The sequence below is a fragment of the Larus michahellis genome, chromosome Z, assembly GCF_964199755.1.
Source record: "Larus michahellis chromosome Z, bLarMic1.1, whole genome shotgun sequence".
Lineage (NCBI taxonomy): Eukaryota > Metazoa > Chordata > Aves > Charadriiformes > Laridae > Larus > Larus michahellis.
Genome location: NC_133930.1, coordinates 67,032,673 through 67,053,855, shown reverse-complemented (window position 1 = coordinate 67,053,855; position 21,183 = coordinate 67,032,673). Strand labels below are relative to the sequence as shown.

Below are 21,183 nucleotides of genomic sequence, written 5' to 3'. Positions count from 1 at the left end.
CAGGCAAGGTTGACTACAATCTTAACTGGGTGGCATTGCTTTATATGGAGTAGTGCAGGCTGTAGTTGTGATTATGTAGTTATGATTTGGATCCTCTGGATCCAAAACTCATTTGTTGGACAGGCCGAGTAAATTTTTTTACTCTTACACTTTCAGGAACCATCCTGACCTATTTAGCAAGTACTTCCCATGCAAACACCGTATGTTTTTGCTCTGCATATCACTGTTAACAACTGTAAATTTCACAAGAAGCAATGAAATTATTTGCGCAGTAAGATACCTGGTGAGATGGTTGGGATCATACTATTTCCCCTTACCAGTACATATGGACAAGGATGACAATAAATATTAACATACTTGTAAAAAACAAAAAAAGAAAATCTACTAACCCGGGGTTTATAGTTTAAGATCCCTGACCCACCATCTTGTGCTTTAACAAGCACAATTCCTACGTATTTCTGTCACTGAATGTTTAGTGCTTTTGCCATCCCCAATGATATGAAACCAAGCTTAACCACCTGGTTGAAATATCACTGACTTACCTGTCATCACAGAAATCAAGTCCAATCTCCCAGAAGTCCTCCAGTTATAGTGACCAAAATTTAAGTAATCGGATTCTTGCAATCTTGGACATCTTGCTGTTTGTGTTGTTATTGAGCCGCAGGGTTTTTTTGGCAGTGGTTCCTATTTTAGTGAAACTTGAAAAAGGAGAAAACTCAGCCTGATGTAGACATATGGCATGGAAAATGGCTTAAGGTTCAGCAAACTTCCGAAGCTCTGTCCTTAGTCACAGTAGGAACCACAAAGCAAACCTCCATAGGGAAGGCTACTAGCTCTGGTTATAAATAGATGAGACATAACTTCTACGTTAAGAGTAGAGCTTGGAAGGGTGAAGGGAATTAGTAACGTTATGATGATGACTCTCTTTCCCTCTGCTGTCTTCTATTTTAATTTCCAACCTTCAGGCAACAGCTTGTAAGAATCTTGAACTATGGACTACTACTGGTCCACTCTCCTGTAACTGATGATATTTTACAGATGTTTTCTGTAGGCTTTTATATTATTTGGCCAGAATGATATTTTTGTGCAACGTTGCTTGGTCAAGCATTTGCTGCTACTTTGTAATCAGTAAACCTCTTCATACTTTAACGGGTCAGTTATCTGGTCAGGGCAGCTGACAATGCTATGCACTTGTCCATATCCAGTTAACCATCTTCCTGGCAGATTCTGTGAGATGAATAAGGGAGAAGCCTCTGGAATAGCTCCATTTGTCATGCCGGAAAGCTGACAAACTGAGAGAGTATTGAGTTCCATTTGGTTTAAAGACAAAACAAACATTCCCAGAGAAAGAGAGCTGTCCTGGTGTCTTAAGAATTTACGAATAAATTTAAGAGTAAATTAATGGGAATGAAGTTGAATCCATTTTTTTTTTCTTTTTTGGCGGCAGTAAGTGTTCCTGTGCTCTAAGAGTGTAAACCGAGCACCACCTACACTCTTAGGTCTAGGCAATGTCTTAGTTTTCCCCTCTTCTGGTGAGTACACTTTGAGATAGCACTGAATTGGGCTACACAAAGAGGGAAGCTAAGGAGCTTAAATACACTGAAGAATCAGAAACAGGACTGAATTGATACTAGGGAAGGGGTTAGTGCCTTCCCTTAAGGCTCTGAAGAGACATGATATTATCAAACCCAATGAACAGAATTGCTTTGCTTAGTCTGCTCACTTTCAGTCTGTCATGTGGATGTCAGTTCCATTAGTAGATACAAAAGAAAAATGGTAGGAGCGCAGGGATGCAGGAATAAAACCTGGAAAAGATACTGTTATTGGAATGAAAAGAATTACAGAATTAACAAAAATTACTGATTTTTGAAGATGTATTGTAACTTCAGGAATTGACAAATGTTTGTCTGGCACTAGCATAATTTCAGGTATTTCTGGTGATTTCAGGTAGTAAGCTCAACAAATGGAGAACTGAACACAGATGACCCAACTGCAGGCCGTTCAAATGCACCTATCACAGCTCCTGCAGAAGTAGAAGTAATGGATGAAACTAAGTATGTCCATCTTTTTATATTCTTTGGATCTTGTGTGCTCAGCTGCTTCAAAAATTTTCTTGTATAGCTATTAAAAAAATATTGTCTAAACTGAATAGCCACTGGTGAGGGGCAAAATATACTGCTATACTTAATTTTGGCTTTAAATATTTAAACAAAGACTTTCTGTATCTTCTGCTTTTTAGCCTAAGCCCTGTAACACATCTATCTATAATAGAGAAGTGCATGCATTTTGGATATTTTGGCTAATTTCGAAATTTTTATTTTAAGATAGCGTTCTGACTATCAAAAGTTATGTGTGAAAGATGTAAAATTCTTACTCTATGTGGTATTCTGATTCTTCTTTTACCTTACTCTCTTTCTGTATAGCTGCCAGAAAGTGTTGAACATGTGGTGAGTTCTACAGCACGGGCAGGCAGAAATAGCCCCAGGGGCTTTGTTCCTCTTATTTGGTTTAAAACTGATTTCAGAGAACTTGAAAATAACAAGGCCATTTGGAAATCACAAAACATGTTTTAATATTGTGAAACGATTAACTCTTTATACAAACAGCCACCTTCAGGAGCTATTTTGCCTGCTTCAAATCTTGCTTGCTTTTAAGTTGTGTAGTCTGCAGTGTACTTTATTTAATCCTTTTTAGTGGGTAGTAGAATATTTTTTTCTTACTTGCTATCCTGTTTTAGAAGAGAAAACTTTCTTTTCAGATGTTGTAGCATTCAGCTAGTATTTTAACATCTAGAAAATAACTCACATGAACAAGTAATAAATACTAGCAAATGTTTGAGCTTTGCCTGTTATATCTGTAAGCAAAGTATTTACCAGAATATTAGTCTTTGACAACCTGCTAACTAGTTACTAAAACTTAACTTCAGGGTTCCTTAAAGTTACAGTGTAATAAACCGGGAAAATATTAAGGTCTGTTAATATGGGTTGGACAATTAATGTATATAGATTTGAGTAGTAAAGTCAGACTTGCAAAGTAATACAGAAAAATATTCTTGATAGCTAAAGGCAGTATAACTTTCAATATGTTGTCTTTTATAATTGTTCTTGGAATAGGATTTTACAAGGGTATGGATCTAGTTTATCATAAAATCATAAAATTAGTAGCATAAAAATCTAGTAAACATTCCTTAACAGCAGTAAGTCTTGTAAGGCCTATTTTCCTAATTTTTAGGTAAGAGGAAATGTCTCAAAGTAGAAATTGTTATTGAAGTGATTGTTCTGCAGGTTTTGATTTTGGTATGTAAGATTTATGTGCATGGAGGTGTGCACACTTGTGCACTTCCTGTGAGCACTGCAAAGACCAGTTCTTTATCTGTCATCTTTGCAGAGTACAGTATTATTATTGTTATTTTTCTGTCAAGAATTCAGTTTTCTTAAATATATATAAAACAAAAAAAAAAAGATGCTAAAGAGCAAAGATGTTGATAGGCTGCATATAGAGAAATTCCCTATCCCCTCCTTTTGGGTAAGTGCAGTGATAACCTTCCTTATGCCTAGTTTATGTACACACAGGAAAGGATTAAATTTCTGTAAAGTTTTGAGTAGTGCTTAGCACAACTAAAGCTATGTTTAGTGATCTACAGAAAGTGAGAGACTTCTCAGAAGCCCAGTTGCTGCAGCAGCTTTGAAAATGTAGAAATGAATTTCCTTTGATATGAATAATTGATGGACAAATACGCTATCCTTGACCTTTTTGGCCTAGTCTTTACTGGTTTTATTACAGACAAAATTTCTAGTCTCAATATTCTACTCTTTAGATTAATCATCTTTTTTAATATGAAACACAAATTAGTTTTCCAGTGGTGTTTATTTAAACCAGAGTTTCCTCATTTTCTTGTATTTTGGCAGTAATTAAACCAACACGCATGCACACCCCCTTGTCCGCACTGCCTCCCTAGCATTGCTGTCAATGTTTAGGTATACATCTCTTATCAGTAATAATACTTTAAAAGGTTTAGGTCATTTTACATTTTAAAATGATAGTTACAAGCCTATTGTCAAAAGGTATTGAGAGATGTTTAAACATCCATTTATAGATTTTTACATTGCTGAAGAGTATAAGGAAATGCAAGTACCTTTATCTTTCATGTCTGTGGTATAGACTTTTTTGGTTTTTAGGAGACATTATTAAAATACTCTCACTTCGTACCTATTTCATAATCTTTTCTCCATCTGAAGATACGAACAAAGTTAAGCTCTTCCTGATACTTTCTGTTTATAATGTTTTCTCATACTCTGAGACAAACTTGAGTATTTTTTAGAAACACTTCATTCTTTCTTCTAGATTTTTTCATAATTTTAGAAGCTTAGCATGACTATATAATGGTTTACAAAACTGAAGAAAAGGTGTGATTTTAACTATGAACACAAATATTGTTTAGTGAATATTAGATCATCTGTTCCCATTTCCATGGGATGCTGTTAATCAGAAAGGATAAGGATTTTTTTCAGTAAGCATTTTGTTGTTTTGGGACATCATCCAACACTTCCATTGTTTGATATGTGTTTATATACTCACATGCAGTATATATTCTAAATCTTACGCCTTGTCATCTTCATGCTCCTTGAGTGTTGCTGTGCAACAAGCATGACTTGGCAGTGGGTGTTGGGGTTTGGGGTTTTTTGGTGTGGGTTTTTTTTTCTTTTTGCCGGCTTTTTTTTGGTTGTGGGGTTTTTCTTTGTTTGAGGTTTTTTTTAGTGGGTTTTGTTTCTTTGTTCTTTTTTTTTTTTTTTTTAGAAAAGTACCTTTAAGCCCTGTTTCATTTGTTACTTACTGGAGTTGTAAAGCAGGGAGAAAACTAACCTTTTTGGTTGACTAATCACTGTTTTGCCCTGGCACTTGTAGATCTGATCTTCTACAGATGATCTTCTGGTTATCACCGAGCAATTATCTTTTCTTTCCTTAACTCTTTGCTAGCTATCAGGACAGTTGCTTCTATGAAGAAGCATGTGTGATTTGTGTAACCAAAAGGTTCTGCCATGAGAGGACGGAGAAGGGCAAACAGGATGATATGATCTGTCCTTTTTGAATCTTGCGTTCGTTTTTCCACTTTAAACACCCGTTAGTAATCTTGCAGTAAAGTGCTGCCACATGCTAGATGGCAAATATAAAAACACAGCTATCTAAACACTGATACCGAACTGAACATGCTTTAGCATGTTGTGCCAAGGGACTGCTCAAACGGTAGAGGGAAGGGTATTCAATAGAAAAAAAGGTATGATAATGTTTTAAATAGGACAAGAAATATTTGTAACCATAGTACTGAGATTGCTACAGGAAAAGTTGTTCCTCGAGTTTCATAAACTGGTATTATACTGCCTGCTATAAAAATGTTTTATACCCTACAGAGAAAGCAGTTAGCAGTTATTAAATGCTTTCTTTAAAAAGAAAAAAAGTTGCTCTTCTAGAATTGAAAATTTTCAAAGATTATCTGTTCTTATGTGTTTTGCATGCATATTGAATAATATGATAAATTTGTGGTTTAATACTCACTAAAAATGCCCCTATCTGTAGCTTTAAAAATATGGCTTCAAGCAATGAAATATATATAAAAGTGAGAATGACACCCTCTAGTGACGGTATTCTTAAGAACATGTCTGTATTTCTAAATTATACTCTTCAAGAGGTTATGCACTGTGGATGTCTAATTTCAGGGTTACGTTTCTTTCATAAAATTTATTATCAAGCAGTGTAGTCTGACCTGTCTTATTCCCATGTAAATGTGCATATATTTTAAAATGACATTTATTTGGCCTCGGAAGGCTTCTAAGCTGATAAATATACGTTTCAGTAAGTTTCCAAGCCAGTCTTGTGGTTTGCAATGCTCTATGGAGTTTGCATTCCTTTAACACTTTTTAGATATATATTAGTAAGGGATTTATTCTCCCACATCAAGTAACATTCTCCAGCATTTAGTGAAACTCCCTGAACTAGAATACAGTTGAATAGTTCATATAATTAAAAAAACCCAAGCTGATAATAGAAATTATACTCTTTGTAATAGTATTATGCAAACTCCAGAATACCAGGAGATCAAAAAAGCAGTGCTTTGTGTTGGTTATAGATGGAACCCTTGAATTCCCTGTTGTATGATGCCCTTCTGCTCTGGTTGACAGAGAGGTAGCAAACTAAATAGGCTATGGAGAAGGAAAAAAGGACAGTACGAGATTTGCAGAAAGGATGGGTTAAAATTTTCTGTGAAGGAAAGCATGAAAACCTAGTGTCCTTGAATTACACAGAGGATTCAAGCAGTCCTAAACATTTTAGAAGTGTGATCTGCTGTTCCTTGAGACATCTTCCATATAAGCAAAACATAGTTAGAGAGGTTAAAATTCTAGATTGTTTTTCTAGAATATAAATTGTCTGCCACACTTTAATCTTCCTACAGTTACTTATGTAACCAGTGTTCTATATATACTAAAATTATGAATCGAGACAAATCTTCTCTGAATGTTTTCTTTGAGGACTCCCAACCTGAAACAGGTACAAAAGTGATTTACAATCACAGTCCAGGGTAGGATTTCCTCACTTATAGGATCATAGGATAATTCATGTCGAAAGGGAGGGGCCACTGTCAAATGCTTTGTTGTGATATGGTGTGTGTTTGTACATACATATATAAAATACTTTGGAAAAATTGGGGTGAAAGAAGGATTATAGTAAATTGGCCCCCATAAATCTGCATGTGAATTCAAAGCTTAAGTGATAATGGATGCTAGTGATTGTAGACAGATGCCAAGAAAAAAAGTTTAGCAGTTATGGGGGAATTTCTGTTGCAGTTGGTGGCTACTAGCCTTTAAAAACAATTATACCTCTTTTAGAAGTACTTTAAAGTTACTAAATACAGTATGATATTTCTGCTAGCTGTAAAAATATCTGTGTAGTTTCCCCTATTGAGTTCTAATTTTGGGCTTCCTCCATCAATAACCAATGTTTTTTTCTACTGAAAGTTATGTAACTCTCAGAGCAGCTCTGGTCTGCCTCTGCCCACTGCTACTTTTTCAGTGACTGAGCGACAGGGTGCCCTTGGATATTTTGAGAAGGTAACTTCTGTCTCCCCTTACTTTGGATGTTGTTCTTGCACCTTGTAGAACCTTATTTTTAGATCATTATTCTCCCTGGTTTTCAAATGCTTTCCCCATTTCCCATATTCCAAACTAGATCAGCAGGATTCCTGTTGAATTTTAGTGACATAAAATACTTGGTGAACTTAAGGACTTACTGATAGGCTATTGATGCAGTACATTCATGTTTTCACTTCTGTTTTACTTCATAGTTTAAGAAAGGTTCTTGAGTATGTAGCACTGCAAGTGCTAAACTCAATAACCAAACTGCAGAACTCCATGGGGCAAGCTCTGTTAAGGTAGACAGCTTGCATGGTCACTTTTAATTGCAAATTGTGAATACTTTACTGAGTGGAAGCTTTAATTTTAAAGGTGGCGGTCTGAAGCTGGGAGTTGCTTAAAATAAGGCTAACACTACATGCAAATAAAAACACTTTCTTTGTGTGCTTGTTACTTTCCTCTTTAGTTTGTTTTCAAAAATACTTCCTGGACTTCTGCAGTCCTCCTATGTATTATCTGTCTCTAACTCCCTCCAGTTCTTCTTCCTTCTGTAGTGTATTTTCAGTTACTTTAAGATTGTCTCTATTTTCTAAATGAAATTTGCAGTATTTGTCAATTTTAGTTTCCTTCATGTAGTATGCAATAAAGCAGAAGAAAGAATATGAGTGTACTTCAATATACTTAAAGCTGTAATTTTTCACTGTAGTAATATCGTAACAGCACTGAATCAGAACGTTAATTATATTGTTCACAAACATTTTCTTTTAAAACATTTTGGGGAAGATTTTTCCAAGCTCTAGTTGACAAAAGAATCCCAAATTGTTTTCCTGTATTAGCAACAGCAGAGTCTTAAGTGCATAGTACAGGTGACACAATCAAGTGTCACAAAAGGTTCAAGCTTGTGTTTGGCATATTACCAGTTAATATGGAGAATACTTAGGTAACAGAACATTCCTTATTCTTATAAATACTTTTTAAAGTTGGCCTATAATGCCCATGCTTTTGATACCCTCACACAGTAGTCTAAACTTAATAGTTATTTTTATTATAGCTTTTTTCATTTGGTGAAATGTGCCAAAAATATCTTTACTTCAGTTTCTTTTACTAATATATTGATCACCTGCAATAGAGCTTAATGTGTTCCTTGTGGTGCTGGCTATACCTGAACTACATACTTCAAGTGAAACAAATGTAGTGAACAGAGTTTAGTTTCCTGACTTCATTTTATATCATATGTAATTCATGTCACATCTGCAGGTGCTGCTGTCTTTTCAAACGGAGGACAAGGAAAAGCATTCAGCGCCACAAATGACTAGACCCAAACAGAACACAGGAAATTGCTTATTTGTTCACCTTCTGTCTTGTGGACTTAAAAAACCCCACCACCTCCGTAATGACCACACATTTTCCAAGGATACCCTTAAAAATAATGTCAAGCCTGTGTGCTTTGATTTGATTCTCCTGCAACCATCTTTTGTTTCTTTGATTCATTTATTTTAAAAGCTTTAAGGTTTTGTCAAATATGAGTGCTTCTTGGACCAATGTAATGGTACAAATGAACAATATCTTCAGCAAAACTAAACTTGGAAAGTATTTCTTCTGTCGTAGGAAGTACTAGAAGTGTCTTAGCTGAAGACAGCTGTCATAAACCTGTTATTTGAGTTTGTAGCAGCATATCAAAAGCAGTTTTCTTCCAAAATGCAGAAGAAAAATAGGAATGCACAACCTTTCAGAAAAATAATAAAATCTCTTTTCTTTTCTGACACTGCATTGATTTTTTTTTTCTTTTCTCCCAGTATTACTGGTGATACTGTAGTCAAATTGCATCAGCATTAAACTCTGTCTGTGATATTGTTGTACAGTCACTATCTAGAGATATGGAAGAAGCTGATGTAACTGTTGACAGTTGTCTAAATGCTGGTGAGATTAATGAACAGAGAGTATATCCAGTAGGCTCTGGGCTTGAAAACCAGGGGTTTTTTATACCTACAATGGAATTGCAGTGCAGTAGAAATGACAACAGTGTTTGTACAAAGGATACAGAAGTTTGTATAGTTTAAGTTGTGCTTCCAGTAATGTTAATAAGATTGAAATACCTTCAAAAGAGGATCTACAGCGGAATTATAAAAGAAGGAATAAATGTGAATCTGGTTACAGTGGAATAAATATTAAAGCCTGTATGTTTACTAAGGTAATTGATGATTGACAACATCTTTAACTTGAAAATATGGGTAATGTTAGAGATCTGTTTGTAAATTATATTACTCTTTGATTTAGAAAACAAATGCGATGGAAGTGAGTTAGACTTCTCCTTTGTGTGTACTAGCCCGTAGCACACAAAATTTCCCCCAATTTTTTTTTTTCCCTGGAAATTTCTTGTCTTTCAGTGTAATAACACTATTATAGTGGGATGGCAAGGGTGTCAGGTACTTCCGCAGAGTCCAATGAAGTGCCTGCAATGTGAACAAACTGGCAGTTCTGTATATAAGGCAGCCCATTTTATATTTTTGTCTTCAGAAAATATATGCTTCTTTTAAAGCCATAGTGACAGAGGTATGCTTTTGTCATGTTTAGCTGCCAGTTACTGAAGAAGGGGTGTGAAAGATGGAAGTGAGTAGACAGATTTGTTGACCAAAACTCAGATTATCTCAATTTTTTTATAATTCTTCTAGAGCTAATTAGCATTTTTTCTATCCACACTTGCCTTTTGGCATACATATTTATTTTTAATCTGTTTTGTTGTAGCATTTAAAATGTGTATTAAAATAAATGCACACCTTTGAATTAATTATTGCATTTACAAGGACTTTAATTGTATTTTGTAATTTATTTTTCCTTAACGGCCAAAAGTGTATTTCGTTGTTTGGATTATGTGCTTATATGTATACTTTGATCTTTGTCATTATTACCGTTCATGATTTTAAGTTTTTGTTTTAAAAAACCTAAACTTGGCCTACAAAAACATACTGTATAACAGGTCATAAGTTTCGACTCCACCAGTTTGTGGTTTTGATTATCTCAAACTCATGAAGTTACTTCATTGTTTTTATTTGAGCTGAAAAGGTTACTTGACCATTTTCATATGAGAACGCATCCTTCTTCATAGTACTTGACCAAATTTGTTGCTTTGTAAGACTTGTAAGTCCATGTGGTATATGTATTTCTCACACACCTGATTAGTTCTATTCTCAGAGGCTTTTGACCTGTACAGTGTTTGTATGATCTGAACTTCGTACACATAAGTGTGTATATTATGGACTTAAAATATTTGAATATATAAAAGCTGTTTATTTGCTGAAATGACCAGTATCTAGGCACTTGCTTTTCAGCAATATTTTTTGAAGTGCTTGATTTTAATGCTGAAGAAGGTTTTATTCCAGCAAAGCGGTCAGTACTAATGCAGGTATGTTCAGGTTATGCCAATATGATTTGCATTTATATCCTTTTATTTTCCTGCTAAAGTAATGAAGTCATCATTGGGTGGATGTCTAAAAATGAAATACATCCCTGTTTAAATGTAAGACAAAAAATAAAGATAGTTTTATAAAACTTGCCTCTCTCTCTCCCTTTCCTACGATCTTGGATGAAATAATGGAAGCTGTTATCTTAAGAATTGCTGAACAGTTTTAATCTTTTTGGACAGCAAGGAATGTTAAAGCATGTTACTCAAACTGCTACATCAATATTGCAGTTGTTTGCTTAGTTAGCAGGTGGTGGTGTTATATGCTTTAATACACCTAATGATAACAATGGAGTGAAGAGACTTAAATGCATGTGTTTCTAACTAGGAAATCTGCTCAGGGTCTCCATGGGTAAGTCTATGCTTTCTGCCACCTAGAATAAAAGCCAATATGGATACTGTGACATATGCAATAAATGTGTCTTTAATTTTGCAGGTCGGTATCTAGAAAAGGAAGACTTACAGTTAGTTTTTCAGTCACAACCTTTTGTTCAGTAGAGGTGACTGTTCCTAGCTGTAGAACATTTAATATGATATAAAAAGGGGCATATTTACTTAAGAACAGTGTTAATAGGCGAAATTGGTTGCTAGACTTCTAGCTAAGATTCCTAGCACTTTGCTTCATAAGCAGATATTTTAATTTGCTTGTGCTCTTACATATCTATAGAAATACTGCAAGTAAATTTTTTTTTCAAGTTCATGTTTTCATTCAAACTAAATCTTTCCTCAGAACTTCTTTTTGAGACTTGGAATTCTAACACCTGAGTGCTTGAAACTACACCTCTGTTAATTTTTCAGTAATTTTCTAGGAGCTCTTAGTAGCTTTTTTGAAGGATATTTCAAACATGAAGATTGCAGAATCAGTTATGTCAGGATTAAGTCACTGTACAGCTTCATTCATTGTCTTATCAAATTAAATACTATATTTTCTGAGAATATCTTCCTCTTTGTCAGGATGAGTGATAGTAACTGAGGTAGTATATAAGTATGCATTCAGTTCTCAGATGCTCAATTTTTATTTTTCTTGTAAGACAGGCTGTTCCATATCTTATTACCATGTCTCTTTGGACCTTACTCAAAATACAGATTTACTTAATATCTGTGGAGCTTCCTGTGGTGACATATACTATAATATGGGGTATTTAAGATGCTTACATATGTCTTCAGACAGCTTGCCTCTGAAATATTATCCTGTTGTCATTAAAGGCTACCGAATCTAAAAGTACTGTTTGTTTAAAAAAAGGAAAAAAAAAAAACCCCCAAAACTTACTCTTAATCCACCAACTTCATTGACTATGTTGTGGTTTAACCCCAGCTGGCAACGCTTGCTCACTCCCCCATGGTGTGATGGGGGAGAGAATCAGAAGAGTAAAAGTAAGAAAACTTGTGGGTTGAGATAAAGACAGTTTAATGGGTAGAACAAAAGCTGCCCCTGCAAGCAAAGCCAAGCAAGCAATTCATTCACTGCTTCCCATGGGCAGGCAGGTGTTCAGCCATCTCCAGGAAAGCCAGGCTCCATCACCTCTAACTGTTACTTAGGAAGACAAATGCCATCACTCCAAAAGTCCCCCCTTCCTCCTTGTTCCCCCACTTTATATACTGAGCCGTGATGTCACATGGTATGGGTTATGCTTTTGGTCATGGGATCAGCTGTCCCAGCTGAGTCCCCTCCCAACTTCTTGTGCACCCCCCGTCTCCTTGCTGGTGGAGTGGTATGAGAAGCAGAAAAGGCCTCGACTCTGTGTAAGCGCTGCTCAGCAGTAACAAAACCATCCTGTGTTATCAATAGTGTTCTCAGCACAAATCCAAAACATAACCCCGTATTGCCTACTAAGAAGAAAACTAACTCTATCCCAGCCAAAATCAGCACAGACTAATTTGACATGAGCTATTTTTCAGACTATGCTTCTGTATTCTTGTGTACTGAGAAGCACTCGAGTGTGCTCTTGAGGACTTGTGGGTGATGTGATTGTTGGAGGGTATCTCAAGATGGTGGTTTTGCAGTTGAGGTATGGGGGAGCCGAAATGGAAGCAAGCCCAACCCCATCATTGCAGCTCAATGCAAGGTGGCAGTTGGCAAAGGGGCTGGCCTGCCTTTTCAAACCAGGTTTTCTTCTCAAGGACCAAGGTCTCAGCTGTGTCCACAGCATGAAGCTTCAATGTTGTATGTGCTGTGGTCTGTTGCCAGATTTGGGGTCAGGAAGGAATTTTTGTCCCCAGGACGGATTGGCACTGGCCCCCGGGGGTTTTTCACCTTCCCCTGCAGCATTGAGCATGGCCCCTTGCCAGAGCTCCTCTGGGCCATTTTGGGTAAGTGACTGTGGGCTGCGCTTGCAGCACCAAGACAGCACTGGTGCCCTGGGTCTGCGGTCAGGAGGGATTTCTTTTCCCCCAGGACAGATTGACACTGCGCCCCAGGGTTGTGTTTTTACTTCCCCTCTAGCACTGAGCAGAGCCCCTTGCCAGGGCTCCCTGGGCTGTTTTGGGTAAGTTCCAGCCTGCTGCTCTTGCAGCATGAAGACACCTCTGGTGCCCTGGGGCTGGGGTGAGGGAGGAATATTTTGCCCTGGGGCAGATGAGCACAGGTCCCTAGGGATTCTCTGCCTTAATTGGCCACATTGAGCATGGCCCCTTGGCAGGGCTTCTCTGGTCCATTTTGTATAAGTGCTTGCCTGCTGTTCTTGCAGGATGAAGACGCCATGGGTATCCTGCATCTTTCAGGAGCTGCTGCCTTTCAGCGGTCCCTGGATGCAATAAAAGTGCAGTTTTCTCCTTGATCTGCGTTTGTGTCACGTGTGCTGGTCTTGGGCAGGATCCTTGTCCTGCAGCTGTGCTGTCAGCAGTGGCATGTGCACTCACACCACGGGCCTGGCAGAGCCAGGAGGGTTTAACGGTTGCCCAAGCCCAGCCTGGTCAAGGTGCCTCAGCAGCTGGAGTGCAAGGCATGTTCAGCCGCTGCCACCTGGCCACTCACGCTCAGCTCCAGGGATGTGCTAAGAACTGCCTCCAGCACCTGGTGCTCCACGTGCCATGTTTCTTCCCATCCAGGTCTCTACAGGCACTTGCATTGGAGGTGCACTGGGGGTGAGGGCAAAGCTCTGCTCCACATCATGTACTTGCCCCCTTGCTGCTCCACACTCCCAGCTCTGCCCTGAGACACTCCCCTCCTGTGCCGCTTGCAGGGAAGTAGGGAGGGAAACGAGGAGGAGTTCCCATGGCTTCTCCATTCTGGAACACTCAAGAAGGCGTTTGTGCACTGAGGATAAGTGGAAGATCCCAGAAACATGAGACTGAACCGTCTTTGCAGCTCAGTGCAAGGTGGCAGTTGACAAAGGGGCTGGCCTGCCTCCTCAGGCTCGATTTTCTTGGTAAGGACCAAGGTCTCAGCTGTGTCCACAGCATGAAGCTTCAGTGTAGTGGCACGTGCTGTGGTCTGTTACCTGAAGTGTCTTATTGAAGCGTAGTAGTCCTCCATGTGCCAGAGGCGCTGTCTGTCCTCTCCTGCAGAAGCCCAGGCCATGGCCATTGCTCAGGAAGGTGACTCTGCAGAGATGCAGAGGGGGCACCTTATTGTGGCCTTTCAATACTCAAAGGGGGCTTATAAAAGGGACAGAGAGAGACTTCTCACCAGAGTGTATAGTGACAGGACAAGGGGCAAACGTTTTAAACTGAAGAGGGGTAGGTTTAGATTGGCTATAGGGAAGATGTTTTTTATGATGAGGGTCATGAGACACTGGAAGAGGTTGCCCAGAGAAGCTGTTGATGCCCCATCTTTAGAAGTGTTCAAAGTCAGATTGGACGGGGCTTTGAGCAACCTGGTCCAGTGAAAGATGTCCCTGCCCGTGGCAGGGGCATTGGACTGGATGATCTTTAAAGGTCTCTTACAACCCAAACCATTCTATGGTTCTGTGAAAGCTAGGGCTCAAACTTCTATTTCACAGCTGATGATAGTTCAGCATCTGTGCTACTGGGACTCTTCCTTCGCAGCTTGCCATAGCATTTAGCTAGGGCTTCCAGAAAAAGAAATGGAAAATTCCAGTCTGAATCCAGGGGTGCTTATATTTATGATAAATTAATTTTAGACATCATGTTTTCAGGTATCTTGTAGTTATTCTTTTAGAAGCTGTATATGTCTTTCACATTTATTTTCTGGATGCTTTTATCTTTTGTGTCTGTTGTTGCTTTAGTTGACCTATTAAGAATATATACTGTAAGTTTTGAAACAATGGCAATAGCTATTGACAAAGACTATTTTGATATAAAGTATGATAGGTGACATTTCAGATTTTGTAAAAGCCATATTATTTTACCAAGCAATTACTGACTGCCTTTTAGAAAAACAGATGCCAATTTTGAGGAAACTGTCAACACACCAGGTAGTTCCTCCTAGCAGATGCATTAACACAGGGTGAAATTCTCTGTACAGATGGGCAATGCAAAGCTTTTTCTTTAGTGTCACAGAGGCCGGATTCATACCGTGACTCATTTTGACAACGAGGCACTCAATCTGTGGAGAGATTTTATCAGTGCTTACAAATCTGATGTGTTGCAGGGACAATACAGAGTAACTGATCTCGGTCTGTTTTGTGGATAGGGGTAAGAACTAACAAGCTAGAACTTCCCAAAAGATAAATGCAACAATTGATACTAAGTCTTGCTCTAAATGTCTGGTTTGCTCAGATGACCATTGTATATACAACACTTTTAAAAAATATGCTTTAAATCAAATATTTCTGAGTAGTATTAACACATTTTACTTGGTAGCTATGGCTAATTAAATCAAAATCAGTGGAGGCCAACAGTAGATTTACCTGACTTGACTAAAACAATTCAAAGGAAACATAATACCAAAAATTCAAATTCAGCATTGATATTTGGACATTTTTTACTGGTTTTGTGCATAACTTCAGAAATCTGCTATTAAAATGCGTGGTTACTTTACTTAAGTGTCAGAATTGTTTATGCCCATATTTAAGAAAAACAGATTTTTTTAGAGAAAATCTGTGCAGTAATTTCTGCTTTCTTTTGCTGTTACTCTGATTTGCCTCATTGATCTGCTTGGTCAGTCCCAAGGTTAGCAATTTCTTAGATGAAATTAATTTGATCAGTGTGGAAGTGACCCATTTCATCTGTGAGCTGTTAAAGAGCAGTAGTGAATAACTGATTGAATAATAAGTATGATGGACCTTTTTAGATTTGTTTGTCCTGTTATTAGAGAAACTTGGATTAACGGTTTTATTCCAGAGATTGCTAGAGTGCTCGACTCTTTCTTCTAACAGATATGTGCTTCTCACTTCTTATGAACAATATTTACAAAATCCAATAAATAAATTTAAACTACGTGGATTAGTCTGAAGGCTGTTCCTCAGTCAAGATGGCATTTTGGAGGTGAGTTGAGTCTCTGTGAGGAAGCCGTATTCTTGAATTAGTACTTAACCACATGTGCTCTGTGTTGCATCACACATCCTACATGCGCTGCACAAAATTACAGTTGAAAGTACAGTCTTAACTTTAGCCTGATGAGAATGTTTAATGATGCATTAAGATCATGTTAGTAAATTTTTATTCATCATAAACATACAAAATTTATATTGGAAAGTGTTACCAAATTAAGAAGCACATCTTGTCTGCATAGCAAATGAATTGGTAGACACATTGTGTGTCAGTTCTGAGATCTGAATTATATTTTGTAATTCCAGTACCTTAGAGAGTCATGACTTTATAATAAGGACTGTAATACAAGAAGGCAATTCATTTCTCTCCTACGTTGCTGTCATACTTCAGAGATGAATGCATCAAACATTTTTTGGTTTGTGATTGAAGCCAGATTTTAAAATTCATGTATACATAGCACAAATGGCTATTGGTGCTTCAAAGGCAAAAGCCCTGCACTAAACTTGAGTGTGATTGTTGTATAAAACTTGTTAAGCATACTGTGTGTAAAGGAATACAAGGGGGAAAATTAAAAGCCGACTGGACTTTGAGATATTTAAAAGAAAAAATCCAATCCTTACATACGTAGTTTTCAAAAACAACATATTTTCTAGTGTTTGTTTGAATGATCCAGAAAATTAAGCCTATTAATAGGTAATTTTGTGTTCTGGTGAAGATAATTTTATTCAGGCTTTTGGGCTGCAAACATTTCCTTTATATTATGCCTGTCATAAATGAACTTGGATGAGTTACTCGCAAACTAAGAAAGCATGAGCCATACAACTCTAACCGTTGGTGTGGACGTTGTTCTGAGAGTTATATGTGACTGCTGTGCTCTTAATACAGAAAGCATATTAGAAATACTTCACAATGATACTTAATTTCATATCGGAATTGCTATCTAGCAGGTTATCCATGCAAATGATAACATATAGAACTCAGTGGTCTGCATTCTTCCAGAGTCAAATAATTTCGAAGGGACGTATTCTAGAGAAGAGTTATTACACTAATGCCTATGTTGAATTTCGTCCGTGAAGCAGAATTTAACCCTGACAAGAAGCACTTCGGTAGCAGCCAAACTGTTTTGTTATGTGGCTGTATCTCTGGTCCTGTCTAGGACAATGAATCCTGAAGCAGCCATAAATGGAAAGTCCAGTGACTACAAGTTGAGTATGTCTAATACGGCCAGCAAGAAGAAATGAGTTCTGTCAGTGAGACAACGTCACTTACTACAGAAGATCAGCACAGTATACCAAAGCAGGAAGGGAAACCTTTAAGGTATATATAAATACATATATATGAATCTCTCTCTCTCTCTCTCAAGATGTAGATCACCATGTTCCAGTATTTAAAGGATCGCTACAAAGAAGATGGAGACTCTCCCTTTTTACAAGAAGTCACATGGAAAAGATGAGGGGTAATAGGTACAAGTTACATCTGGGCAGATTCCAGCTGGACACAAGAGGCAAATTTTCACAATGAGAACAATCATCCATAGGAATAATCTCCCCAGGGAACTGGTGGATTCCCAAACATTGGACACTTCTAAGATTCAGCTGGACAGGGTACTTGGCCATCTCGTCTAGACCGCACTTTTGCCAGAAAGGTTGGACCAGATGATCCTTGAGGTCACATCCTACCTGGTGTTCTATGATTAGGATTCTGTGATTCTATGACTTAGTAATAGAGCTGATGGCTCACAATTTGATTATGGGCTGCAAGTACTAAGCATTCTGTAGTTTGAGCTATATGCCCTACATTTTGACCTGTCATAATTACAGATTGCACATGGGTGCAATAGTGGGCAATGGTGTTCTGCAACTAATTGCAATTTGTGTATCTCCTGTCAAAATAGTAGTAATGACCCCAGCCCCATCGCCGTATAATGTCTTTTTTTGGTCAGTGTACTACAGTGTATTAAATTGACATTGCTGGATTTCATTAGATACAGCTGACATGCTTTGGTTGGATTGCTTAGTGTTGAGGTTGTTTCTACCAGGTTCCATATTTTCACAAATATAATATTTGCCTCAGCTGATCTCTGTCCTTGTACGAGTGTAACACCTTGACAGTTAGCATTTGTATAACCACCCTCGCCAGACACTCATGTTTCCCTCTCTTTCCCAAGTTAACTGCATAGCAGGTAGATTTCCAGTCCCTTGACAGAGTTGATTCCCTATGGGAAGGGAGGAGTACGGAGGTAAGGATTGTTGTGAGACAGGAGGTGGGTTGTCTAGGATCACTTGGAGCTACAGAAGGAGAGAAGGAGACCAGGACCAGAACAATTTGTACTACTTGTGCAGCCACAAAACTATCATTGCTGCTGAATTAGTTTTTCCACGGCATTTTGTTTCTTCTCTTCAACGCGTCCCCCCACAAACGTCCCCCCCAAATTCCTGCTATGGTTGCTAAAACACTTTCAGTTGTGCTGCAATGCTGCCACATAGAGTGGACATTTGAAAGTTCTTATTATATGTGCTTTGTAACTGAAAGCATTAGTTATTTCCAAATAAAAAATGCTTTATCAGGAACCGTAACCAGGAATGGAACGAGTGCTTCAGAAACTGCTTCATTTTGCAGTTAAAATGCATTGCTCAAAAAAAAAAAAAACCAAACCCAAGCAACACACACACATACAAAACCCCAACCCAACTACTGATCTTCTGTTCAATGTGTTAAACTGCTGTAAATGTCATCTCCCTATGAATGTTCAAGTGTCTTATGTCTACAAAAAAGACTGCTAATTTGTTTTTTAAGAACTATCTTATAAATATTTGCATGTTTTACAACTTTTTTACAAGCTTTACATTCTACAATAGAGCATTTTCTTTGAGCAAGGAAGCATACTTCAGAGTGCAAGTAATAATATCTGCATATTTCTAGATGCATGTATCTGCTTAAAGGAAAAGCAACTGATGCTTTAAAATAGAAAAATGCACTTTAAATTTCAATAGCCATCTTTTCATGATAGCAATATCTATTGTTCTGAGCCTTCCAATAACTTTGGAAGTCTAATGTACAAATGTGTAATGCAGAAATTAGCACAGTAGCTGTAGTTAGTGTGTACTGATGACCATCTACGAAGTGTCCAGATAAAACTGAATTAGGAATCGACCACATCTTTCATCATGGAACTAGACCTGTGCGGTTATTCTTACTGACCTGGTTTAATAAGAACATGAAGCTTAACGCCCTATATATCTCTTTGGGATTCTTTCTTTGAATGCATTCTCCAGAAAGGCAAAATTATTTTGCCAATGGAATAAGAACGCATGAATAAAACTGAGTCACAGGCAGGCCTGATGATTGTTTTGGTTTCTTTTTTGGTTTCTTTTTTTCAGCTGTATTGCTCAATAACTTTTGAATCTGTGTATTTGGTATTTTTATCCTGTAGGCAGGGCAGTACTCATGATAAACTACGTCCCTGACTTAAAAGAGAGAAAAGCGGCTTGGGGGAAAAAGCAATTTTGGCAAACACTCTATTATGGGTGATTATAACAAGGAATTTAAAATGCATGCCACAATTGAAAAACATGAAAAATTGCATTTCCTTTTATGTGAAGCTGGTATGACCTTCATTGTCTGAAATAGGAGGAAATATTATTTCTACAGTAACTATACTACACTTTTAGCCCGATGGTTGTTAAGCAGAAAGCTTAGCATGAATAAATATAGATATAAATTGTCAGGTCACATTTCAGTGAGAGTTCATGTTAAGCAGTAATATAAATGTAAGAGCTTACAATGAAATGAAATTCATAATGTAAAGGTCAAACCTGCCTATAAGAGTCTTTTAAGAAAAGCGTTTGGACTGAAAAGATTCCAATTTTGTTTTAATAGATGGTAACACACTACAACAAAAGTAGGGCATTTCTGCTGGATAACGTGATGTAAATTAAGGCCAGATTCAGCAGAAAAACTGCATCTGCTTCCATGTAGATGATCTTACCATACCGCAAAAACTGTCTTTCTTTTTAAACATGAATGCTGCTCTTAGATCAAAACAAAATAAAACAAAAGCATAGATAAATAGCCAGCTGTTACAATTTTTAGCTTTAAAATACTTGTGCACTGAACTTTATGGTTGCTGAAGTGTTTCAGTGAGTTAAATTCAAGCATTCCTTATTAGCATAAGTGAAATGTTAGTTTATGGTCATCACTGATGTGAGGTACAAACACTGGCCAGCAAGCACGCTAACGTAAGAGCAGTGTAGCAGTAAGCCATCACAACCTGTGAAAGAAGGTGCAGAGCTAAAGGCACAGAATCAGTTTGCGTGGAAACTCAGCAGATCACTTCTGGTCAGTGTTTCATGTGGAGACAGAAGGTTGCCTGACTCAACAGCTGTGAAGCTTTTAATGAAGTAAATTTATATTAAGGTGGCTTATCAGAAACTGCAAGCGACCTCAGCATAGACAGGTGATTGCAAGGACATTTCTAATGAATTTTTGTGACTTTTTTCAGAGGTAGTTTTTCCAAATATGCTTAATTCAAATTAGGAGTGAAAACAAGGAAAGTTTTGAAAGTCACACTACATGAACAGCCACGTTGCAGCAGACTGAAAGTATATTTAGCAGAGTAGTCTCTCACCATCAGTGATCACTATCAGATACCTAAGAAAGAATATGAGAAAAAGAAAACTTATAATAATACTTCCCCTAGTAGTCACCTCTTTCAGCATTCCACAGTTCAGAACTTCCTCAGTCACAAGCAGTATTTATCCGTTTAATAACCTCAGTGAATTTTATTTTTGTTTCCATTAAGTTGCCTGATTACTTTTTGAACTCGAACTTCTACATGTATCCAGAGCATCCTTGACACCAGCTTTCATGTTCTACACCAGGTTAACTGTCTTGTACCTCTTTTAGACACTAGAGGCTTGGAAAATTTTGTTATTAACATTCCTAGATTAGTTCAACACAGCTTATCCAAAACCTAGTCTTTTTTTTTTTTTTTCTTTTTAAGTTTTGAAAATGTGCATTAGCCCTACTGTATGAAAGAACTGGTGTTTCTGTACAATACCTGTAGAACTTCAGAGGCTGATACTCAGAATGCAAGACTGTAAAATGCTACCACGTGGCTGGGATAGTTTTGTTCCCTGCGAAACATCCAAATCTACTTACCTCAGGTTCTGTTCCTGCACACTAACAGTGAAAGCCCTAAGGCAC

The 21,183-nt window shown here is 37.6% G+C and overlaps 1 protein-coding gene across 8 annotated transcripts in view; it reads left to right on the top strand.

The window, feature by feature from the left end:
• Positions 1 to 12,143, top strand: part of CSNK1G3 (casein kinase 1 gamma 3) — an 83,149-nt gene extending 71,006 nt beyond the window's left edge. For 2 of the 8 annotated variants that reach the window (XM_074570052.1, XM_074570050.1), the window contains exons 12-15: positions 1,948 to 2,054; positions 2,424 to 2,447; positions 7,011 to 7,103; positions 8,382 to 8,514. In XM_074570052.1, the coding sequence (XP_074426153.1) occupies positions 1,948 to 2,054; positions 2,424 to 2,447; positions 7,011 to 7,068 (189 nt within the window). In that variant the 3' untranslated portion in view covers positions 7,069 to 7,103; positions 8,382 to 8,514. Of the gene's footprint in view, positions 1 to 1,947; positions 2,055 to 2,423; positions 2,448 to 7,010; positions 7,104 to 8,381 lie in introns of those variants that run through there. The other 6 variants (XM_074570055.1, XM_074570049.1, XM_074570051.1 and 3 more) reach the window with 5 other exon arrangements.
• The last annotated feature ends 9,040 nt before the right edge of the window (positions 12,144 to 21,183 follow it).